The 22,123-nt window shown below is 37.0% G+C and overlaps 3 protein-coding genes across 4 annotated transcripts; 2 read left to right on the top strand and 1 right to left on the bottom strand.

Annotated features, from left to right (window-relative positions):
* Positions 1-11,107: 11,107 nt before the first annotated feature.
* Positions 11,108-15,347, top strand: LOC110913254 (ubiquitin-conjugating enzyme E2-23 kDa). Of its 2 annotated transcripts, none has more exons than XM_022158107.2 (7): positions 11,108-11,240; positions 11,757-11,817; positions 13,093-13,172; positions 13,934-14,048; positions 14,640-14,692; positions 14,783-14,911; positions 15,039-15,347. In XM_022158107.2, exons 2-7 carry the CDS (start codon positions 11,774-11,776, stop codon positions 15,167-15,169), a joined length of 552 nt encoding a protein of 183 aa, XP_022013799.1. In that variant the 5' UTR covers positions 11,108-11,240; positions 11,757-11,773; the 3' UTR covers positions 15,170-15,347. The 2 variants fall into 2 exon arrangements, with proteins under 2 accessions (XP_022013799.1, XP_022013795.1); XM_022158103.2 differs by having other exon boundaries at positions 11,130-11,244.
* A 1,641-nt stretch (positions 15,348-16,988) lies between these two features.
* On the top strand, positions 16,989-20,424 carry LOC110888067 (probable inactive receptor kinase At2g26730). The gene is made up of 2 exons (XM_022135612.2): positions 16,989-18,350; positions 19,631-20,424. Exons 1-2 carry the CDS (start codon positions 17,078-17,080, stop codon positions 20,173-20,175), a joined length of 1,818 nt encoding a protein of 605 aa, XP_021991304.1. The 5' UTR covers positions 16,989-17,077; the 3' UTR covers positions 20,176-20,424.
* On the bottom strand, positions 20,219-20,961 carry LOC110913267. Its single transcript, XM_022158113.2, has one exon. It carries the CDS (start codon positions 20,895-20,897, stop codon positions 20,427-20,429), a length of 471 nt encoding a protein of 156 aa, XP_022013805.1. The 5' UTR covers positions 20,898-20,961; the 3' UTR covers positions 20,219-20,426.
* Positions 20,962-22,123: the final 1,162 nt, after the last annotated feature.

The raw sequence follows: 22,123 nt of genomic DNA, 5'->3' as shown, positions 1-22,123 counted from the left end.
CCATTGTAAGATCGTTAATACGGTCAATGAGGACCTCCTCTACGGACGTCATCTCGTTGAGAGCTTCCCTTAGCGCTATCACATAGTGCACAAGTGTAGCTTCAACGGAGGGCCTCCTTCCCCTTCGGCTGTTTGAGGAATGAACGGATGATGTTTCGCTGTTTTCACTCGCCATTCTACGAAAAATAAACCAAAAATAGTTTATAGGACGAAACAGTTTCTGGACACGGCCCCGTGCTCACTGAGCACGGCCCCGTGTTCATCTTTCTGCAGAATTTTGGAGCAAGGAATCTTGGGTTTTTAAGTTATTTTCTGAGTTTATGCAAGCTTTTTGACAGTAAATAACTTTAAACAATGTTACATAACATGTTTTTACCAAGATTCTATGATCAAAACTCATTGTTCCCTACCACAAAGATTGAAAATTCAAATTTTTCATGGTAGTTCTTGAAGAAAGATGAAGAAGAAGGAAATGTCTAGAAGAGGAAAGGACAAGATGGGTTGTTGGAAACTTCTTTTAGACTTACCTAGGATTGTTTGAGAGAAGATTCCTTCAAATCTCTGTCCCCAAGTTGGTCCAAATGTGCAGGATTTTTGGCTGCATTTATAGAAAATGACAGCCTGCTGGGCACGGCCCCGTGTCTGCTGGACACGGCCCCGTGTGCAGAGAAAATCCTGACACATTTTGTCCGTATTCTGACGTTCTGACCAGAGGGGAATCTTTTCGTGGACACGAGGGCGTGCTGACCGGGCACGGCCCCGTGTCGGAAAGCTGACTTATGAAGCTTTGTCTTTATTAAGGAGCTAATTCCTATCGGGTGGTTCTTGACTTGTTGGAACAACCCCAAAGTGCCTAAGATACCTTAATTGTCCTATACTAAGGCGAGAACGCAAGAGGTTATCGGTGAGGGTAATTCCTATTTTAATTCTAGGTGGACAAGTCCAACCCTTTCCCGGGCTCTCGTTAAAGAAGGTGTATGCCGAATCGCTCAGGTCTATGTATGCACCGAACGAAGTCGATGGGGAGTCCTTCACGGCACAATCGGCACAGGGACGACTATCGTCCACGTCTTGTCTAGGTAAAAAGGTATTTTCGGGAGCAACGAGGTTGTCGGAATGCGGTTCCAACATTTCCTCATGGTCATCATCTTGGGATGGATCTAAAAAATCCTTCCTAAGTTCTTTTGACCAATTTAGAAGTAGTTCTTCTAGTTGAAATAACTCGTCAAGGAGCATTTCTCCTAGAATATCTGGTTGGGCGCATTCGAGGGAGAAATAGTGCTTATTTTTACTTTCGCCCTCTTAAGGTTACAAGGAATCGGTGGGTCTATATAGTGGGGCCTATAAGTGAGGAAGAAACATTTTAATTCCTCATGTTCGCCTCCACATATTCGACACCACAAACCATAAGAGTGCCGAAAGTAAAAAAGAATTACTATCACTCATGTTTGTATCAGAAATTACCAACCGCCGGGATCTAACGGTTCTGTTTTCAGCAACTGAATCTTGGGCACGGGGGCGTGTTGAGTGGACACGGCCCCGTGTTCAGCCTACTGTCTGATATAAAACAGGATTGCCAGTTCCAATGATTGAGCACGGGGCGTGTTCAGCAAGCACGGCCCCGTTTGAGCTCTGCAGAAGCTAAAAATCTAAGAAAAAATCCTAAAAAATTAAAGAAAAATAAAAATATGATTAGGCCGTTGATTCCTAACTTTCTTAAAATCCTTGTGTCCCCGGCAACGGCGCCAAAAACTTGATGCGTGTGTAGTGTAATATTATTTTGATGAGTATTTAAGCCCCTTTTTACACTTTTAGCCAAGTTTTAAATTTATAAAACACGATATTCACTAACACTAAACACACATATGGGCAAGTGCACCCATCGTGGACGTAGTATAGTGTTGGTAAGATACCGAGGTCGTCCAAGGACACAAGAGCTTTTAATACCGGTTTATCCTCAACGTCTAATCAAATCAAAAAGTTAGAAAAATGTTTTAAACTAAGAAAAATAAAAACTAACTAAATGCTGAAAATAAAAATAAAATAAAAACAGATAGACAAGATGAATCACTTGGATCCGACACGTGTATTAGTATAACCTTTGATTATTTTTGCACTTTTGCACTTGTTTAAGAGATTATCTTAGTTATTGTAGTAGGCCCCTCTTTTGAAGGCGACGTTACCCTCAACCCAGTAGTTTGAGTCAGCAAGGATACAATCCTAAAGGGTCGGATTATTGAAAGATAATGAATTAAGTTATTAATGCAAATTATGGTAGGCCCCGCTTTTGGCGGTGACGTTACCCTCGGCTAAGTAGTCTGAGTCAGCAGGGATACAGTCCTAAATAGCCGGGTTATAGTATTAATAGTAGTTAACTTATGAGGGGGTCAAAGAGTTTGGATCCCCGCCATCCAATACCTATGGGCATTGAAGGAGATCCTACTAAATTTGACCCAGGTCCCAAGCAGGACCTCTAAACGCTGAACAAGGGCAAGACCCTTACCAAACCGTTCCCTTAACCCCCGACCAGGTAGCCAACATACCTCCATATAGACCGTGGAGATATGAATGGTGAAAATCTTTTATTTTATATAGACAGTAAAATAACGCCAAGACACCACGGACAAACGATAAGGAAAGATCACCTTCAACATAAGTAACTAGTTATTAAAGTCATTAATACAAAACCAAATAAAAAGTGCAAAAGATTAAAAATAAAAAGTATTATACTAAACACTTGTCTTCACCAAGTGATGTAAGAGACTTAGGCAAACATGGCCTTGATTGTCAAGAACTCTTACGATCAATCTTGGATCCCGAGACGACTCACACACTCTACGATGGACAATGGATGATGGTGGTGGATGATGGTGTTATGGTGGTGGTGGGTGGTGGATGAGGTGTGAGAGAGGTGGTGTGCCAAGGGATGAGAGAGAATGAAGCCAAGCTCCTCTATTTATAGGCTGAACAGAAGGCTGGACACGGCCCCGTGTCCGCTGGACACGGCCCCGTGCCCGCCTGACACTCTCTCTCCTCATTAATTGTAATTGCGAATTACAATTAATGCGCCTGCTGTACTTTCACCACGCCCCCGTGCTCGCTGGACACGGCCCCGTGGTGGGCAATGGAAGCTTCTACTGGTTTGTCTTTTCTGCTGCTTCCTGGGCACGCCCCCGTGTTCGCTGGACACGGGGCGTGTTCAGACTCTGTTTCTTCCTTTTTGCTTTGGGAGGTGCCGTTGAGGGTCCGGGCAGTCTACTTTTGTTCCTTTTCTTGTATTTATGGTAGAATTAGTGGTCTTTTTGCTTCTTTTGTGATTTTGAGCTCATTTCATCCTGAAAATACAAAAGGAAGACAAAAACACTCTTTTTCCAACATTAGTACTTAAAAAGGGTTAGTTTTATGCCTTAATTGATGTGTTTTATATGTTGCATTTTACACACATCACATATATAGTGAATAACATACATATACATGTAACATGAGTAACTTGTGTTACATACGATGTAGTGAATAACATACATATACATGTAACATGAGTATATGCACCACAAAGGCATACACATGTTACATGTGTGTATGAAACACACTTGGTATATATAAAACACTTAGTATATGTAACATATATACATCCAAACATGCTAGTACATGTGATTTGTAACACACGTTACAAAAGTATATGCAACACATGGGAATCATTGTCATCTAATATAATCGAAGTAATCACATAAAAGAAGTGTGTAACATAAGTAATACATGATGGTTTGATTGGTTACCGAATTGGTTACAGAGGTGCACCCTTTTAAAAAACAAAAATAGGTCATTAAACATAAAAAGTGGTAAAGGTAACATATAAAAGTGGTACCATACACAAGAATATACACATCTAGTAAAACAAGTTAAGGGAAACCATGCCATTGTCAAATTACAACCAAAATACATGTTAAAACACGAGCGGGATATTGTTTATGTTTCACATGAAACGTACATACGTTAAACTAAGTAATGAAGAACATACTGAGCTTCACCAATCATGTTGTACCTGAGAAAAAAGAGGGTAGGCGGTTAGCACAAAATCATGTTACATGTCGGGGGTAACACATGTAACAAGTGTCAGAACTCAATAAAATGCATAGTCTTATTCGAACCCTTTACATTATCCAGATACATGTCACAATGCCTGTTGTTATTTGAAAAAGATAGACAATTTTAAGATGTGTAACACATGTTACAACTACCTATTCTTTTCAAGTAACAATGAAAAATGATATCTTTACTGTTTCTTCAAAACAATAAGCAATTGTAACATGTGTTACACATATTAGGAAAGATTGTAATATAAGAGCTACGTGTAACACATGTTACAACTGCCTATTGTTTTGAAGTAATAATGAAGGAATCTTTTTTCACAACATTATACAGGTACATGTAAGAATGCCTATTGCTACTTCAAAACAATAGATAATTCTAACATATGTAACACATCTTAGAAGGCCTACATGTAAAGGTGTCAGAAATGTAATATGTGTACATGTGTAAAGTTTTGCTATGTAATATGTGTACATGTGTAAAGTTTTGCTATAACACATATAACACACGTTACAAACATGTGTTACATATGTGCATCCCCCTTTGTGTCCAAAAAAGGGGTTGGGGGTAACTATAAGTAACATGTGTAACGTTGTTACTACATATAAGTAACTTTTTTTATTTGTAAAATAAACGAAATATTCCAAATAAATTATGAAGTTTCTAAAGGTAATGAAAATGTGTTATCCAAGTGAAGTACATCTATAAAACATTTTTGCATTTAAAATCACTATTACGTTAAGTATATATGTGTAACTCCCTGTAACAACATATATTACCTCAAAGGGTAACACATGTTACAAGATATAGCACAAACAGTTTAGAATGCAACTGGCATAAATGTAACATACGTATCTAATTATGCCAGCAAAAAATGTAATAACGTACGTATACATGTAACATGAGTATATGCACCACAAGTAACATGAGTATATGCACCACAAGTCATACGCATGTTACATGTGTGTATGAAACACACATGGAATATATGTGTATGAAAAACACTTGGTATATGTAACGTGTATACATCCAAACATGCTAGTACATGTGATTTGTAACACAAGTGACAAAAGTATATGCAACACATGGGAATCATTGTCAAATAATATAAACCAAGTAACCGCATAACAATAGTGTTTAACACAAGTAATACATGATGGTTTCATTGGTTACCAAATTGGTTACGGGGGTGCACCCTTAAAAAAAATAGGTCCGTAAACATGTTAGAATGTGTTACACATGTTAGAATTGTCCATTGCTTTGAAGTAACAATAGGCATTCTAATATGTATCTGCATAATGTTGTGAAAAAAGATTCCTACATTGTTACTTCAAAACAACATGCTTTGCTCCTTGATAACCATCTTCATCTTGAACACAAAACATCCATTCACCTATAACACAAAAAAACAGTTAGTATTCAGATCAAAAGCCCCAAACAAGCAACCAAACTAACAAAAACAGTTATTGTTCAGATCAAAAGTCTCAAACAAGCAACCAAACCAAACACAATTTTTTTTATAAAAATAAACGAGATCATCAACGATTAGATTATGGAATTTTTAAAGGTAACTAATATATAACAACAACAACAATCATTATCTCAATTCTAAATTTTTTTAATATATTTAAAACAAAAAAAAAAAAAAACCCAACAAACTATTTTACTAATACACACACAAAATCATTCAACTTTTACCAAATAAATAACATTAAGACATGGAACCAGTCCATGTCATACTTGTGAGCATGTTCTTTTTGTTCTAACAACTTTTTCTCTTAACCAAAACCCATGAACCAAATGATTTCTGACCTGCTTCTCTCTCACACAAAATTGTGTGTGTGTTCTTGGTGTTCTAACAACTTTCTTTCTCTAAAATCCATGAACCAAATGATTTCTGACCTACTTTTCACTCGCACACTTGTGTGTGTTTTTGGTCTTGGTGTTCCAATAATTTTCCCTCTCTAGAAACTCATGCAACCAAACGATTTCAGCCTGCTTCGATCTTCAGATCTGGTGGCTTCAAAAGAAAGGGATGAGTACATGAACACATGGTGTCTTCGATCTTCAGATCTGGTGGCTTTGATCTTCGATATTCAGATCTCGTAGCTTTGATGGTGGCTTTGATGAAAAGGTGATGTTTCTCTCTCTAATATCCATGGTTGCAAAAGTCGCTAGGCGCTCCCTATTCGGTCGACCGGGGAGTTGAGAGTACTCGGTCTACGTGGAGAGTACTCGGGGAGTACTCGGACATGTTAAAATATAAAGAAATTACTTTTTGGAGATTAAATATATGTCAAATAACACAAATTTACTAATATTTATAACAAAATACGTGAAAATGATATTCATTCTTTAATATGATATGCATAGAAATTATGTTGTATTATTATTTAAGTTAAACTAGGCCCCAGTTGACCTACTAGATCTAATTCTTGCCAAGGTTGACCGCGTTTGACCGACTCCGAGTAATTAGGCGGAGTTAAAGAAAGTCGCCTCGGCATCCTGCCTTGTAGCGACTACTCGGGGAGTACTCGGCCTTGGAAACCTTGTTTTACAACCATGCTAATATCTAATGAATTATTTTGAAAATGGTTAGATGAAAAGTGATATATGAGAGAGAGAGAGAGATGTGACATAAAGAAAATGATGGGATGGGGAAGGGTGAGGTGGTGGTTTAAACAAAATGACTAAATTGTCCTTTGATCATGTGTTTTTAATAGATGATGTGGATCAATCCTGTCCACACAATCCAGGTTTCCCAAGTTTTCTAGATTAAATGGGTTTTCCATAGATACTTACATTATATATATATATATATATATATATATATATATATAGGGGATGGTTCAAATGAAAACCACTTTTATTGTGAAAACTCGAAAACTAACTAAAAAAAGCCTAAAAAGCCTAAAAAAACCTAAAAAACATACAATTTTTTTTAGAAAAATCGCTACTTTTTATATATGGAAAAAAAATTTCAAAAAAAAAAAAAAATTGGTTGTACTGCACATGTGCACTAATACGGAAAGTCTAAACCACTTAACCCACCCCCCACCGACACCCCCCAAAAACCTAAACTCCCCACCCCCACCCCCCAAAAAACCTAAATTCACCCTCCCACCAAAAGCCTAACCCCCCCCCCCCCCAAACCTAAACCCCCCACCCCCACCCTCCCGAAAACCTAAAACTAAACCCTAAACATAAACCCGAAAAAAACCTAACCCCCTCCCCCCCCCCCACACCCAAAAACCTAATCCTAATCCTAAACCTCCAAAAAAAACTGACCCTAAAAGCTAGACTAGACTCAAAAAGCTAATTTTAAGCATGTAATGCACATTGTAGTACATGTTATATTGCACATGTGCACTACTATAATAATAGTATTGAAAACAAGACGACACCATAAATCTTTTTTTATGTCATAAAAAATATGCTCGAATATACTTGAATGAAAGATAAGAAAATTTGTGATCTTATGGTGCCATTTTTGTTTTAAAATGATAATGTATGGAGAAATGGGAAATGTTTAAAAAGTTATATATTTTTTGTTCCAATTTTACCCCTCCTTCATTAAAAGTCTTCCCCCCTCATTTTTAGTGGGTTTTAGTTAGTTTTCTAGTTTTCACAATAACTAGTGGTTTTCATTTGAACCTTCCCCTATATATATATATATATATATATATATATATATATATATATAGGGAGCCGCTAAAATGAAAACCACCTCCAGTTGTAAGAACCGCGAGAACCACTCTTAGCCAATCAGAAGAAGGGGTGTTTTAGTCATTTACTCCTAAATGTCAAATCTATCATCTCCCATCTCTCCTCTCTCCTCTTTAAAGTTGAAGAACCATCTCTCATCTCTCCTCTCTCCTTTTAGTCTTCATCTTCAACCTCACAAATCCCTGCTCCCCATCTCTCCCTCTCTCTCGTTGACATCCATACCCAACCTCAAACCAACCACCACATCGCAACCACAGCCCCCACCCCCCGTCACACGCTGAAGAACCACCGACCACAGCACCACCGTCTGGTGGTGGTGCGACGGCGGAAACGAGAAAGGAGGGTGGCGGCGAGGAGATGAGAGAGAACGATGGCGTACGGACAATCCAAATCACTTGTAAGTTTTTGAATCTTTGATCTGTTAATCTGTTATTATACTGTTCAGATCTCAATTTACACTCTAATATTTACACTCAGATTCAACTCTGTAGTTTTTTTTGCGGTGATTTCAATCAATTTCTTTCAACAGTTCGTTGTATTGTTAGATTTACGCATGATAATTGTTTGAATTCTGATTATGTGTAGTGTTTTAGAGATAATTGTTCAAAATTTTATTTGGTTTTTCGTAATTTTTTGTTTATATTGTAGATGCATCTGAATTCTGATGTGTGTTAGGTTAAACTTGTGGAGAGTGATTTGGATTTATGATTTTTACATTGTAGGTGTAAGTATTCTAATATTACAGATTAATAAACTTAATTCTGATTTTTGTTAGTTTTAATATTGTGAAAGTGATTTGGATTGATGATTTTTATGCAGGCATATGTGGTGTGTGATTTTTGAATTGTAGGTGTGATTATTGTAATGGTGTGATTACTGATTATCTATGCAGTTAATATCGGTGATATCGGTCCCATTAGTGTTTTTGAAGTTTGAACTATAACTTCTAAGCATTGTGGGACTAGTTTGGGATCAAAGGTTGTTGCAAGCTTTGTGATGAATATAGACTGGTCATCATCGATATATTTGATGCGGTTCAAGTCGGGTTTCGGTTCGGTCAACAACAATCAACTGGAGATTGGTTCAGATTACGGTTCGGATCAATTTTGGGTGGTTCGGGTTCGCGACACGGTCAAAGTCAGTCACGAAAGTCAACTGGTCAAATCCTAGTCAACGGCAGTCAACTATCGGGTCAACAGGTCAAACGCTGGTCAAAGATCGTCAAAAGCAGTCCACACGCGACCCGGTAAAGTTAACGACGCGAAAATTAGTTTTAGGATGATATAGTTATTTTTAGATTTAGACTACACGAATCGAGCTCGACCGATACCTCTAGTGTTTATCTATGTTTTAGTTTGTCGAAAATTTATTATATATTGATTGAATCAGTTGAAATATTGTTGAATCTTGAAAAATATATCGACACTCATTTGTCGGGATCGACCAAAAACAAAGGAACCTCTGTCCGTTTTGCGTTTTCTGGGTGTGTTCGTGTTGCGTAAAAAAGTTTTTGTAAAAAAAATGTTAAACCGTAAACTTTTTAACCTAAAACGTAAAAATGTAAAACGTAAAAAGTTTTACATAAAATGTGAAAAGTTTTTCGTAAAACGTAAAAAGTTTTAGGTAAAATGTAAAACGTAAATTTTTTTTTAGTAAAACGTAAAAAACCGGCTCGTAAAACGTAAAAAAACGTTAACGTAAAAAACCGGCGCGTAAAACGTAAAAAACCGGCGCGTTAAACGTAAAAACGTAAAAAACGTTAACGTAAAAAAACCGCCGCGTAAAACGTAAAAAACCGGCGCGTTAAACGTAAAAACGTAAAAAACGTTAACGTAAAAAATCGGCGCGTAAAACGTAAAAAAAGTTGACGTAAAAAACGGGGACGTAAAACGCAAAAAACCGGCGTGTAAAACGTAAATAACGTTAACGTAAAAAACCGGCGCGTAAAACGTAAAAAAACGTTAACGTAAAAAACCGGCGCGTAAAACGCAAAAAAACGTTGACGTAAAAAACCGGGACGTAAAACGCAAAAAACCAGCGCGTAAAACGTAAATAACGTTAACGTAAAAACCCGGACGTAAAACGCAAAAAAAAAACGGCGCGTAAAACGTATATAACGTTAACGTAAAAATCCGGGGCGTAAAACGTAAAAACGGCGCGTTGAAAAAACGACGCGTGAAAACGTTAAAGGTTTTAGGTAAAACGTAAATCGTAAATTTTTTTTAGTAAAACGTAAAAAACCGTCGCGTAAAACGTAAAAACGTAAAAACTGTTAACGTAAAAAACCGGCGCGTAAAACATAAAAAAACGTTAACGTAAAAAACCGGCGCGTAAAACGTAAAAAACGCTAACGTAAAAAACCGGCGCGTAAAACGTAAATAACATTAACGTAAAAACGGCGCGTTAAAAAACGGCGTTAAAAAAACGGCGCGTTAAAAAACGGCGTTAAAAAACGGTGTTAAAAAACGGCCCGTTAAAAAACGGCGTTAAAAAAACGGCGCGTAAAAAACGACGCTTGAAAAATGGCTCGTAAAAAACGGCGCGTTAAAAAACGGCGTTAAAAACGGCGCGTCAAAAAAACATAAAACGTAAATTGTAAAAAGTATAAAAATCTTTTAAAAAAATCTGAATTTAAAAATATTTTTAATAAAGAAATTATGTTTAAAAAATAAAAGTAATTAAAAGTAATTAATGAATATGACAAAAAGGCAATTAAATATAATATATATAAAAAGACAAAAAAAAGTAATTTTACTTAAATACCCTTTTCAATTAAAATATTAAAGACATAATAAGACAAAAATACTTAATATTATTTTTTAATACTTTTAATCTCATCCATTTATCATCTTGATCTAATGGCTAGAAAGTGGTTCACGCAGTTCTTACAACTGGAAGTGGTTTTCATTTTAGCGGTCCCCTATATATATATATATATATATATAATACAGGAGAGAGAGGGGGTTGGGGGAGATGATAATGGTGGTTTAGGTTTTTGACATTTTTTTATTAAATGATTGTTTTGCCCTTACATGGGTTGTACATAACCTCATTTAATTGAAAGTTTTAACCAGGTTAGGGTGAAAGGACCTAAGGTGTAACATGTTTTGCAATTAAAAGACAGTGACTGTAATTATTAAAGTTAAAGGTAATCCGTTGAAAATCGCTACAAACATAAAGGACGAAAAATGTAATTTACCAAAAAATAATAATAATAATAATAACAATAACAAAAAGTTGACACGTTTGTAAATTATAATCTTTTCATTTTGGACACGTGCTTCACAATTCTCTTTTATCTCTGCAAAAAGGTTTCTAATAAAACGTCGATGATAATTCGCCTTTATTTTCTGTACCCACTTTCACATATCGATCTTCATTCATTTCATACTCTGTTCTTCTTTACAATCGACTACAATTTCTGGGTGGGTTTGTATCTTTTCCCCTTTTTCATCCCCCCCTGATTTCTTCTTAAGTAATATTATTATTATTATTCTTAATTATCCGTGAAATTTATGGGGAAAATGTTTAGGGTTTGATCTGTTCTTTTCGCAATTTGGTTTCTGATTACATTTGGGAAGGTGTATGATATTCAATTGTTTATGATTTTAAATTTAAATGGAAGGATGTGTTCTTGGTTTTCTTTGTTTATTGTTTAATTTTTTTCCATCAAAACCAAATATATTTTATGAATATTTGAAGTCATTAGCAATCCGTTTGACTTTTTGAAAGTCAAATGTATACTAATAATGTCATTTAGTTTTTCATATGCAAATAAAAACATTCTTGTTAATAAGTTATTCCTGTTATTAAATAATGGTAGAAGTTAGTTATTGATCATGTTGTTGTTTGTCGTTGTAATACCGGGTTAATCACATGTGCAAGTGTTTGATTATTTGAAATTTTGTGACATTAACCAAGTTACTTTAATGTGATGATAGTTTCGGAGCAACGGAAAATGTCTTCCCCGAGCAAGAGGAGAGAAATGGATGTCATGAAGTTGTAAGTTCCGTTTTTCGTTGTTTTATTCATCAAAATAATGGTTATCTATTTCTTATTTGACCCGCTAAAGATAAAACATAACACTAGAGCGTAATTAATAGTTGAACAACCGCATTTAAAGTTTGGTTCCACAAATTTTAGAGGTTGCATCGCATGTTGCGAGTCCAAGATGCGCGCATCACATGATGTCGTCTATTCTGGCGCCTGATGTAGTTGACCGGTATTTGAACAAATTAGATCTTTTATTGAACAAGTCTGACTATAGATGATGAGAATATATTATATTTTAGTGTTTAAAGGTTCACAAGTTAAAATATTAGCTATACATATTTTTTAGTATTTTTAAGTAAAGAACACCTCGCATACGTGATGCGTGCACTTTGCGCATTGCGCAGCACGCATCGGGTCTCTATTTCTTATTTGACCCGCTAAAGTTGAAACATGGAAACACCCCCCCCCCCCCCCCCACACACGCACACACACAAGAAAAAAAAAACTTTAATGTACAAATAGGTTAGATTCGTACTTGAAAGTTTGGTTCCACAAATTTTAGAGTATAGTTTTTAAGTAGATTTAGAGGATAGTTAAACAAAAAATGCAAGCAATGAGCAAGTCTAGTTTTTTATCCGTAAGAAGTGGAAATTACACGGATGGTCATCACGTCATGTGGTAAGGCCATATTATGGTTTAGTCATTTCTTTTTAAATATTACGCTCACAGTCACCGGTGCTCACTCAATAGTAACACTTTTGGTTCTTTTCACTAAGACAATCACTAACTAATGTTAAAGATTCTGTTAAATTTATGTGAAATGAGCCTTTTACTCTTGAAAATAATAATTTAAATATAAGAAAATAATCATAAATGTTATAGTAAAAAAAACCAAGAAAAGATTTGCATTTCCATAATCAATGTTTACATTATATTGGTCAAAATTTGATCTTGGTCAACAAGATTAGGTTCAAGAGTGAAAACTAGTGTAGTTTGCGAACTGAGCGAACTAATCCTGGCCATACATGTGTGTAGATCAATGGCCAGGATTTGATGATGAAATACACTAGTGTATTTTACGATTTGATGATGAAATCCTAGCCATCCACGTGTGTAAATCAATGGCCAATATTTGTTCACTCAGTTCGCAAATACATCAGTGTTCACTCTAGAACCTCACCCATGAAGTAGATTATTATAAGTTTATAACTACCATCTGTTTTTTTCTTGTATTCGTGATGTCTACGCATATCTTTATTGTTCTTAAACTATGTATGAATTCAGGATGATGAGCGATTACATTGTGGATACACCAAACGATAGGCTCAATGAATTTAGTGTGGAATTTCACGGGCCAAAAGAAAGTACGTCTCTTACCTCTTGTAATCATTTCTTTTAAACCATATGGTTATTTCGACGTGTTTACTTATATATGTGCTGAGCTCGCTTGTGAGTTGTGTCAAATAAAAAAAAATGAAGAGTCGAATGAAACAAACTATGTAGTTAATATCGGTTATCGGTTCCCATGTAAAATATCGGTGTCAAATATTGGTCAGAATATCAGTACCGATATATATCACCGATTTTCCTGATATCAATAACTTTGTTCTTATTGTTGCTATTAGTGTTTTAAGTCTTAATTGTTAAACGTTAATTGTTAGTGTTTTAAGTCTTAACCAGTTGCTACAATTGTTAATGGTAGGAGAGTGTACTGAATTGTTAGTGTTAAATTGCTATATATATATAAATTCTGCATGATATTAAAATTACAGATATCCCACCGCGATAACGTATATCTCAAATATCGGTCTTTGACCGATATCCGATTTTTTTACCGCATTAACTGCATAGGAAACAAATGGGTCATTCAAGTCGAAGCCAATTAAAGTCTAAAAACCATTATATGCAAATATCTACGTTTATTGCATTGATATTGTTTTGTAGTCATAACTAACCCAATATTCTTTTTTTTTTTTAATTTGTAAAACCAATTCTTTGTGGGTCAAGCCAACAACCCAGGCGTGTTTCCACACTTGCTAAGAAATGACCCGTTTCAACACGCCTGTCTTGACCCATCACCCAACCCGGATTCGAGCTCTTAAGATATGTTGTTCAAATATCGTAGGTGCGTATGAGGGTGGGGTGTGGAAAGTGCGTGTTGAGCTTCCCGATGCATATCCATACAAGTCTCCTTCAATTGGATTTGTGAACAAAATATTCCACCCCAATGTGGATGAACTGTAAGTAGATATCATGTAGTTTTTATCTTTTTCAAGCAATTTTACCACATTAAAATTAGAAAATAGATGCAAAATTGTGAAGAAAACTTTAGTATATTACTTTAGAGTAAAATGCCATTTTCGTCCCTGAGATTTGACCAGTTTTGCGACTTTCGTCCAAAGGTTTGTTTTTTCGCATCTGGATCCAAAAGGATTGAAATTTTTCCATTTTCATCCGGCTCGTTAACTCCATCCATTTTTCTCCGCTAAATCAGGGGCATTTCCGTTTTTTTTTTGTTAACTTAAAGGGCAATTCAGTCTTTTTCACTTTATGTAAAAAGACAGAGTACCCCCGAAAAAGACTGAATTGCTCTTTAATTTAACAAAAAAGACGGAAATAGCCCTGACTGACTTAATGGAGAAAAATGGATAGAGTTAACGAGCCGGATAAAATTGGCAAGATCTCAAACCTTTTAGATCCAGATGCAGAAAAACAAACCCTTTGTACGAAAGTCCGCAAATTCGGCCAAACCTCAGGGACGAAACCGGCATTTTACTCATTACATTATCTCAACTTTTTTGGTACTTAACATGTGTGTAAAAATTTTTTAGGTCTGGTTCGGTATGCTTAGATGTCATAAACCAATCTTGGAGTCCAATGTTCGGTATTATCCCTCATTTTGAGTTCATTGTCTCTTTGAATATATATTGGTTTTATTTTTATTTATATAACTGTGGATAATGTGAATTCGCAGATCTTTTAAACATTTTCGAAGTGTTTCTTCCTCAGCTTTTGCTTTACCCGAATCCTTCAGACCCGCTCAACGGTGATGCTGCTTCATTGATGATGAAGGACAAGAAGGAATATGAAGAAAAAGTTAAAGGTAGTTCCCAACTTCGTTTCAACCTAAATTAAGCCTGACAAAACGGGCGGGTCGGGTCGGGTAACGGGCCAAACGGGTTCAGGTCAAAACGGGTTTTTATGTGACTAATGTTGTTTTTGTTTGACAGAATATTGTGAGCGTTATGCAAAGAACAATGGTAAATCTGCGGTTGAAGAAGAGGAGAGTGGTGAAGAAGATATCAGTGATGGAAATTATAGCTCGAGTGATGATGAGATTCCGGGCCGTGCAGAATTATGAAAATGGATATTTATCGGTTTGTATAACTATATATCGTATTTCAACTACGGACTATCTATGTTGCAATCGACTATGATACTGTTTTAAAACGTGTAGAAGATGTTAAGATACCACTGCAAATGTAGAACATTAGGAATATGAATGTAGCTAGCTATACTTGAGTTTGCTTTTTGTTTTTTCTGGAAGTTCTTAGTGATATAACTGTGATTTGTTTAAGTTTTGGTGGGTACTAATAAGCTAGTTGGGGGGGGGGGGGATTGTGCACGGTCCTCCCAACCGCCGGAGTGATCTCACTCCGGGAGCCGCTACCCGACCAAGCTAGCTCCGCGGTGACTTCCCCTTGCCGAGTTCTTACCCTAGGCGACATATGTCACTCCCAATACTCGAACCCAGTACCTCTGGGAAGAGGTGGGTGTCGGTGGCCAACTGGGCTACCCCAGTTGGTTGGTAATAAGCTAGTTTGTATTTGATATTTAGATAAACAGATTCTAACATAATATGTAGGAGCGTAAATGAGTCGAGCAGCTCGTGAGTTACAGGAGATCGGTATGCTAAAAGTTTGAATCGAGCCTATCTTATATAAGGTCGATAAATTGGACATCATTTACTAAATGAGTTCAAGCCCGAGATTCATATATTAAGCTCGAGCAGATTTGCGAGCCTAAACAACTAAACAACCCTATTATTCATATGGATATAATAATTTATAGTCATTATAATAAATTACATAATAAGTATTATTATATCATATATACATATAAAATTGTAATTATAAATTTATAAAATTATATATAAATAAAATAACTAAGTAATTAATATTTAATAAACGAGCCAAGCCTGAGTCAAAAATGTACAATCGTCAACCACTTCAACTTATATTAAGAGGGTGTTTGGGTTGAGTTTTGAAAATAGATTATGCGTTTTGAATAAATCGTGATGTTGAAAGATAGTGTTTGGATTTGATTATGTTGCTTGATATCACAATAATCGGATAATCAACTATTTGAGTGTTTGGCAAATATATATTTAAAAAAATAAACAAGTGAAAATCATTTTCTAAACGCAAATAATCAATTTTTGGAAAACTGCGTTTTGTTGCAGTAGGAGGAGCTACTTCTGGAAAAGTGCGTTTTGTAACTTTCTAAACGCAAATAATCAATTTTTTTATTTTTTTTACCCAAACACTCAAAACTGATTATCTACGATTTCAAAACTCAATAATCTAAAAATCTCCTTCAAAACTCAACCCCAAACACCCTCTAAGGCCATCCGTAGTCATAAAGCCCTTTGTGGGGCGTTATGCGACACGTGTCATGCCACGTCACACAGGGGCTTTATGGGGCGTTATATCACTAGAGCCCGTAGTCATAAAGCCCCTACTCATCAATACCTAATTATTAATTTTCGTTTTTATTAATTAATTATAAAAACACTACCTAATTTTTGATTGGTCCAAACTTTGAAATCTCCCCCATACTTGGCGCTATATATATCACGCTCCACTATTTTTTTGTCTCATAAAGCCCTTCGTAATGGTGTTTGGGCTTTATAGGGGCTTTATGTGGATGCATAACGCCCCACTACACATGACCTAAGAAATAAGTTAAATAACCGTTTTAACCCAAACCCGTTTTCATATGCCCGGCCCATCTTACAGGTACAACTAAATTAAGCCATATGTTTAGCTACTAGCTCAAGCCAGCCTGCATAGACCAAGCCCAAAGTTATTATTATACTCGGTCCAAGGTTCAACAATGTTATGATAATTGATCACAAATGTCTAAAAGCCGGCCACTATTGGATCTTAGACCATTTCCAGCCGGCTAAACTTGTAGCTTCCTTTGTAACTGCATCATATAACATTATAACTTACCCAAAACCAGAAAAAATACATCTTTCCTCCCAAAAATGGATCGAATGCGACCCGTTTTAAGCGGGTTCTTCGTGTTGTTTCTACTTTTTTCACCAGCGAAAACCGAAGATCAAAGTGTGATACAAGCATTGGTTGTGTTCATGGAGAAACTTAATCCCGGGAGCATGCAAACCACCCCGAATTGGGGTTGGAACACTTCGTCGGACCCTTGCACTAGTAAATGGGCCGGGGTTACTTGCGATAAAGATAACGAAACCGTTAAGAAAATAGTGCTCGAGAAGCTTAACTTATCGGGAACTCTTGATTTCGAATCGGTTTGCAAGGTGAGTAACCTTCTTGTGTTAAGTGTAAACTTCAATAGTATTACAGGAAACTTGCAACAAGAGGTTTCAAATTGTAAAAGACTTACACATTTGTATTTAAGTGGGAACCAGTTTTCGGGAAGTCTTCCCGATTCTATAACGGGCTTACCGAATGTAAAGAGAATCGATATATCCAACAACGGGTTAACGGGCCAACTGCCCGACTTTTCAAGACTCACGAGCTTGTTATCGTTTTTGGGCCAGAATAATCAGTTCACGGGCCCGGTTCCAAGATTTAACTATCGTCAACTTGACGGTTTCAGCGTAGCTAATAACGATCTTAGCGGCCCGATTCCTGATGACACGGGCCGCTTTGATGCTAATAGCTTCGCGGGTAACCCGAAGTTATGTGGGAAAGAGTTGCCGGTTCAGTGTCCGGTCAAAGAGAATAAAAAGTCAAATTTTCGGGATGTTCTTATTTATGCGGGTTTCGCAGTTCTCGGGTGCATGGTGCTGGTTTTGCTTGCCATTTTGGTATTCAAGAAAAAAAAGAAACAAAATGATGTGAAGACTCATTTATCGGTGAAAGCCCGAAACGGATCAGACAGTGGGCGGTCAAGCGGGTCGAAGAACAGCCGGGCCCGGTCTGAATTTTCTACAACGTCGGTTGAAAGTGGTGGGGTTTCTTCGTCGATGGTTGTTTTATCGAGCCCGGTGGTTAACGGGCTGAGGTTTGAAGATCTGCTTCGGGCTCCAGCGGAATTGATTGGAAGAGGTAAGCATGGAAGCTTATATAAAGTCAAACCCGATAACGGGGTTCCGCTTGTGGTCAAACGGATTAAAGATTGGAAGATTTCAAGAGATGAGTTTAAGAAAAGATTGCAGAAAATAGTTGAAACTAAACACCCAAATGTGTTGCCAGTTGTTGCATATTACTCTTCAAAACAAGAAAAGCTTTTGGTTTATGAGTTTCAACAGAATGGCAGCCTCTTTAGGCTTCTACATGGTGAGTTAACTCATTTTTCTTCATCTTTTTCTTAGATTTCGGATGAATTTAGAAGGAAAACGTCTATGAGAATGAACGGTTTTAGATGGATTATGCAACGCATTGCATAATCTTTGTTTTGTTGCATGCTTACCAAAACCACTCATTCTTGAATAGTTGCTTCTTATACTATTTTTATAAGAATGAGCGGTTTTTGATGGATCATGCAACACGATGCAATCTTTGTTTCTTGTATGTTTGCCAAAACTGCTCATCCTTAGGTCGTGGCTTCTTTAATTATTTTATAAGAATGAGCAGTTTGTGTGGATTATGCAATGCGATGCGTAATCTTTGTTTGTTGATTTGTCAAACCCGCTCATTCTTACTTGCTTCTTATCCATTTTTTATAAGAATGACGGTTTGTTTGAATAAAACCTTGATCATTCTAGTTAACTGCCATTTTAGTCCCTGTGGGTTGGGCCATTTTGCCAGTTTAGTTCAAAGGTTTCATTTTTCGCTTGTGGGTCCAAAAATGTTTCACTGTTGCCATTTTAGTCCACTGGGTTAACTTCATCCATTTTTTCTATTAACGAGAAGGGCAATTCGATCATTTTAGATGGCCGAATTGCCCTTCTAGTTAACAGAATTACATTTAAAATGACCGAATTGCCCTTCTTGTTAATAGAAAAAAATGAATGAAGTTAACCAAGTAGACTAAAATGGCAACGGTGAAACCTTTTTGCACCTATAGACGAAAAATGAAACCTTTGAACTAAACTGACAAAATGCCCCAACCCAGAGGGACTAATATGACATTTAACTCTTCTAAAAAAATAAATAAACAATGAAATTGGAGAATCATAATCCGAAAATTTTAAAATTTTAGAGATGGCAAAATGTGGGTCAAATGGGCCTGAAACAGTTTTGTCTAACCTTCAAGAGATAATATAAACAAGTCAAATCAAATGATTTACGAATAAAACCGATTGAAATGATTATCTATTGTATAATTCAATACGTCTTTGAATTATTTGGCTTAGTGGTCAAAAGAGTATGGTTTCTCGAAAATACTCTTTTGATGCGTTTTTGATACCATTTGCAAAATATGATTAGCTTTCATGGACAAAACAGACCATCACTTTTAATTTCTATTAATAAAATAAGGGTTTTCAATGTCATACTTAAAATTTTAATCAAGTGAAATTTAGTTTTTTAGGGTACCTTATATTACAATCGCGAGTTAGAAAAGTTCTGATTTTGTCACTGTTACTTTTGTAAACCGTTGTGTGTTATTGTTTCAGGATCACAAAACGGACAACTATTCGGCTGGGGAAGCCGCCTAAGTCTTGCATCAAGCATAGCCGGCGCACTCGCATTCATGCACCACGAGCTTAAATCCGACGAGATCCCCCACGGAAACTTAAAATCGTCAAACATCTTATTCAAAGACGACATGGAACCATGCCTAAGCGAATACGGCCTAATGCCTATAAACCCCCACGACCCAGACCCAACCAACGACCAAACCACCACCCCTTTCAAAGCCGACGTGCACGCATTTGGTGTAATTTTACTCGAGCTCCTTACAGGCAAACCAGTCCAAGACAACGGGTCCGGTTTATCCAAGTGGGTTACATCAATCGTCAAAGAAGAGTGGACCATTGAAGTGTTCGACAAGGCGTTGATAGTCGAAGGCGCCAGTGAAGAAAGGATGGTTGTCCTCTTACAGGTGGCGTTGAGGTGCATCAACAGTACCTCAACGCCACCTACCATCGCGGAAATTTCAGCGATGATTTCTTCTTTGAAAGAAGAAGAAGAGCGATCCATGACCTCTTCTGATCCATAATCATTTACAACACAAAAGTTCTAGTAAATTTAATTCAGAAATGACTTTTTTAATTTATTCATAATTATGAAATTCATGAAATATGAAAGATACAGCTGTCCAAATTCATCATACACCTTTCACTTTCTCCTCCTGTGTTTTTATTATATTTACAAACAGTACCATTGATGAGCTAGTGCAATCTCAAAACCTAAAAAATATCTATCAATCCAGATCCAAAACTTAAAAAAAAAAAGAAAAAAGAAAAAAAATCACACGAAATTCGGACCTATAACAACATCCTTACCACCATCCGACGTCGTTTTGGAAACATTCGTTCTCAACGCGTATCGCGACGAGAAGTTACGAACGATATACTCATTCTCCATCTCAGAATCACCGTTTTCGAACGGTCCTTCATCGAAATTGAGCGAGTAACCGAGCGGATCGTATTGAAACTTGGAACAATTTCGGCCGGAGCTTTTGTTCCGGTTGAAGCGGCGGATGAAGGTTTTCCAGCGTGGACCGGCGACGATCTCTGACCACTCGCGAAGCTTTTTTAAAGCGTCGATGCCACGTGACCAGAGAGTTTGTGGTTCCGTGTGGTCTGGTGAACTGGAAGAGGAATTGACTTTGTGCCATCGGTAGGGGATGCAGAAACAGCAGCGGCGTTTGATGAAGAGCGACTGTGAGGGTGAGTGAGGGTTGGATTCGGTGTCTTTAGGGGAGAATTCAGACGCCATTTGAGTAGGGGTTTTGAGTGTTTGTGGAAAGTGAAAACCCTTTTTTTATATGGTGGATGGTGGATGTGGGGCAGGGTGTGACGCCCATTGTATTGTATGTATACATTTTAATTAGTGAATTTTAGTTTTTTTTAAATGGTTAGATATTGTGTTATCGTCTCGGTATCATTCATGTGACAAGTTTTCACGGCGTGAGAAACGTTACATACGGCGTCAAGGGGCGTTAGTGAAGTTTTGGTTGCTGTATGTGTGATGTAGTTCACGAGTGTGTAAGGAGAAAGGTGGTGGGCGCAAGGCTCCAACGAATCAAACCCACTCTTTCTTTTCTTTTTTTTAACGACAAATTTGGATTACTGACGGATCACTGGATCATCAACGGAATCACCCGATCATATCCATCTCTAGTAGGCATAATGTCTATACACCAATCCAGGAGGAAACCCAATATATATGGAAAAAACCACCTTGTGGGAATCAAACACATGACCTATTGGTCCCAAAGTTTTATCCCATCCCCTAAATGTCACTACGCTATAAAGCTATACACTACTTTTTTTTTGTTAAATATTACTTTAATGAGTGAATGGTGATTTTATTTTAAATCACTACACATTTAATGTGAAAAAAATGAGTGGGAGTTCATGCTAATATGACACTGATGTGCAGTATTTTTTGATGTATCAGTTTAAAATGTGGGGTAAATTACAATTTTTGTCCTTTATATTTGTAACGGATTGCAATGGATAATCTTTAACTTCAATAATTACAGTCACAGTTCTTTATTTGGAAAACTCATTACACTCTACGTCATTTTGCCCTAACCATGTTATAATTTTCAATTAAATATGGCATGTGCATTGCACATGAGGGGACTTTAGTCATTTTAGAAGTATCTTTAATGAAAAAAATAAAATATATACATATATAAACCCCTTTCTCTCCCACAAAGTCTAAAAACCCACATCCTATTTCCTCGTTCTTCTCCACTTACCCACCATCACCACCTGCCACCACACCACTACCCACCCTCACACGTTACTGTCGCAACCACTACACACCACCACCACCTGCCACCACACCACTACCCACCCACACACATTACCGGCGACCCAAGCTAGGGTTCAGATTAGGGGGGGCGGTAATGGTAGTGGTGGTGTGTAGTGGTTGCGACGGTAACGTGTGACGGTGGGTAGTAGTGTGGTGACAGGTGGTGGTGGTGGGTAAGT

This window comes from Helianthus annuus, chromosome 2 (assembly GCF_002127325.2).
Source record: "Helianthus annuus cultivar XRQ/B chromosome 2, HanXRQr2.0-SUNRISE, whole genome shotgun sequence".
Taxonomy (NCBI): domain Eukaryota; kingdom Viridiplantae; phylum Streptophyta; class Magnoliopsida; order Asterales; family Asteraceae; genus Helianthus; species Helianthus annuus.
The sequence above is the reverse complement of the archived record's forward strand: the minus strand, read 5'-3'. Positions and strand labels throughout refer to the sequence as shown.

Bases quoted from the DNA above. Each gene is read 5' to 3' on its own strand.
- LOC110913254 (XM_022158103.2), top strand. From the start codon at position 11,145: ATGATAATTCGCCTTTATTTTCTGTACCCACTTTCACATATCGATCTT. The intron at 11,818-13,092 runs GTAAGTTCCGTT...GTATGAATTCAG, and splicing joins GAAATGGATGTCATGAAGTT to GATGATGAGCGATTACATTG. The intron at 14,693-14,782 runs GTATTATCCCTC...GTGAATTCGCAG, and splicing joins ATCTTGGAGTCCAATGTTCG to ATCTTTTAAACATTTTCGAA.
- LOC110888067 (XM_022135612.2), top strand. From the start codon at position 17,078: ATGGATCGAATGCGACCCGTTTTAAGCGGGTTCTTCGTGTTGTTTCTA. The intron at 18,351-19,630 runs GTGAGTTAACTC...TTATTGTTTCAG, and splicing joins CCTCTTTAGGCTTCTACATG to GATCACAAAACGGACAACTA.
- LOC110913267 (XM_022158113.2), bottom strand. From the start codon at position 20,897: ATGGCGTCTGAATTCTCCCCTAAAGACACCGAATCCAACCCTCACTCA.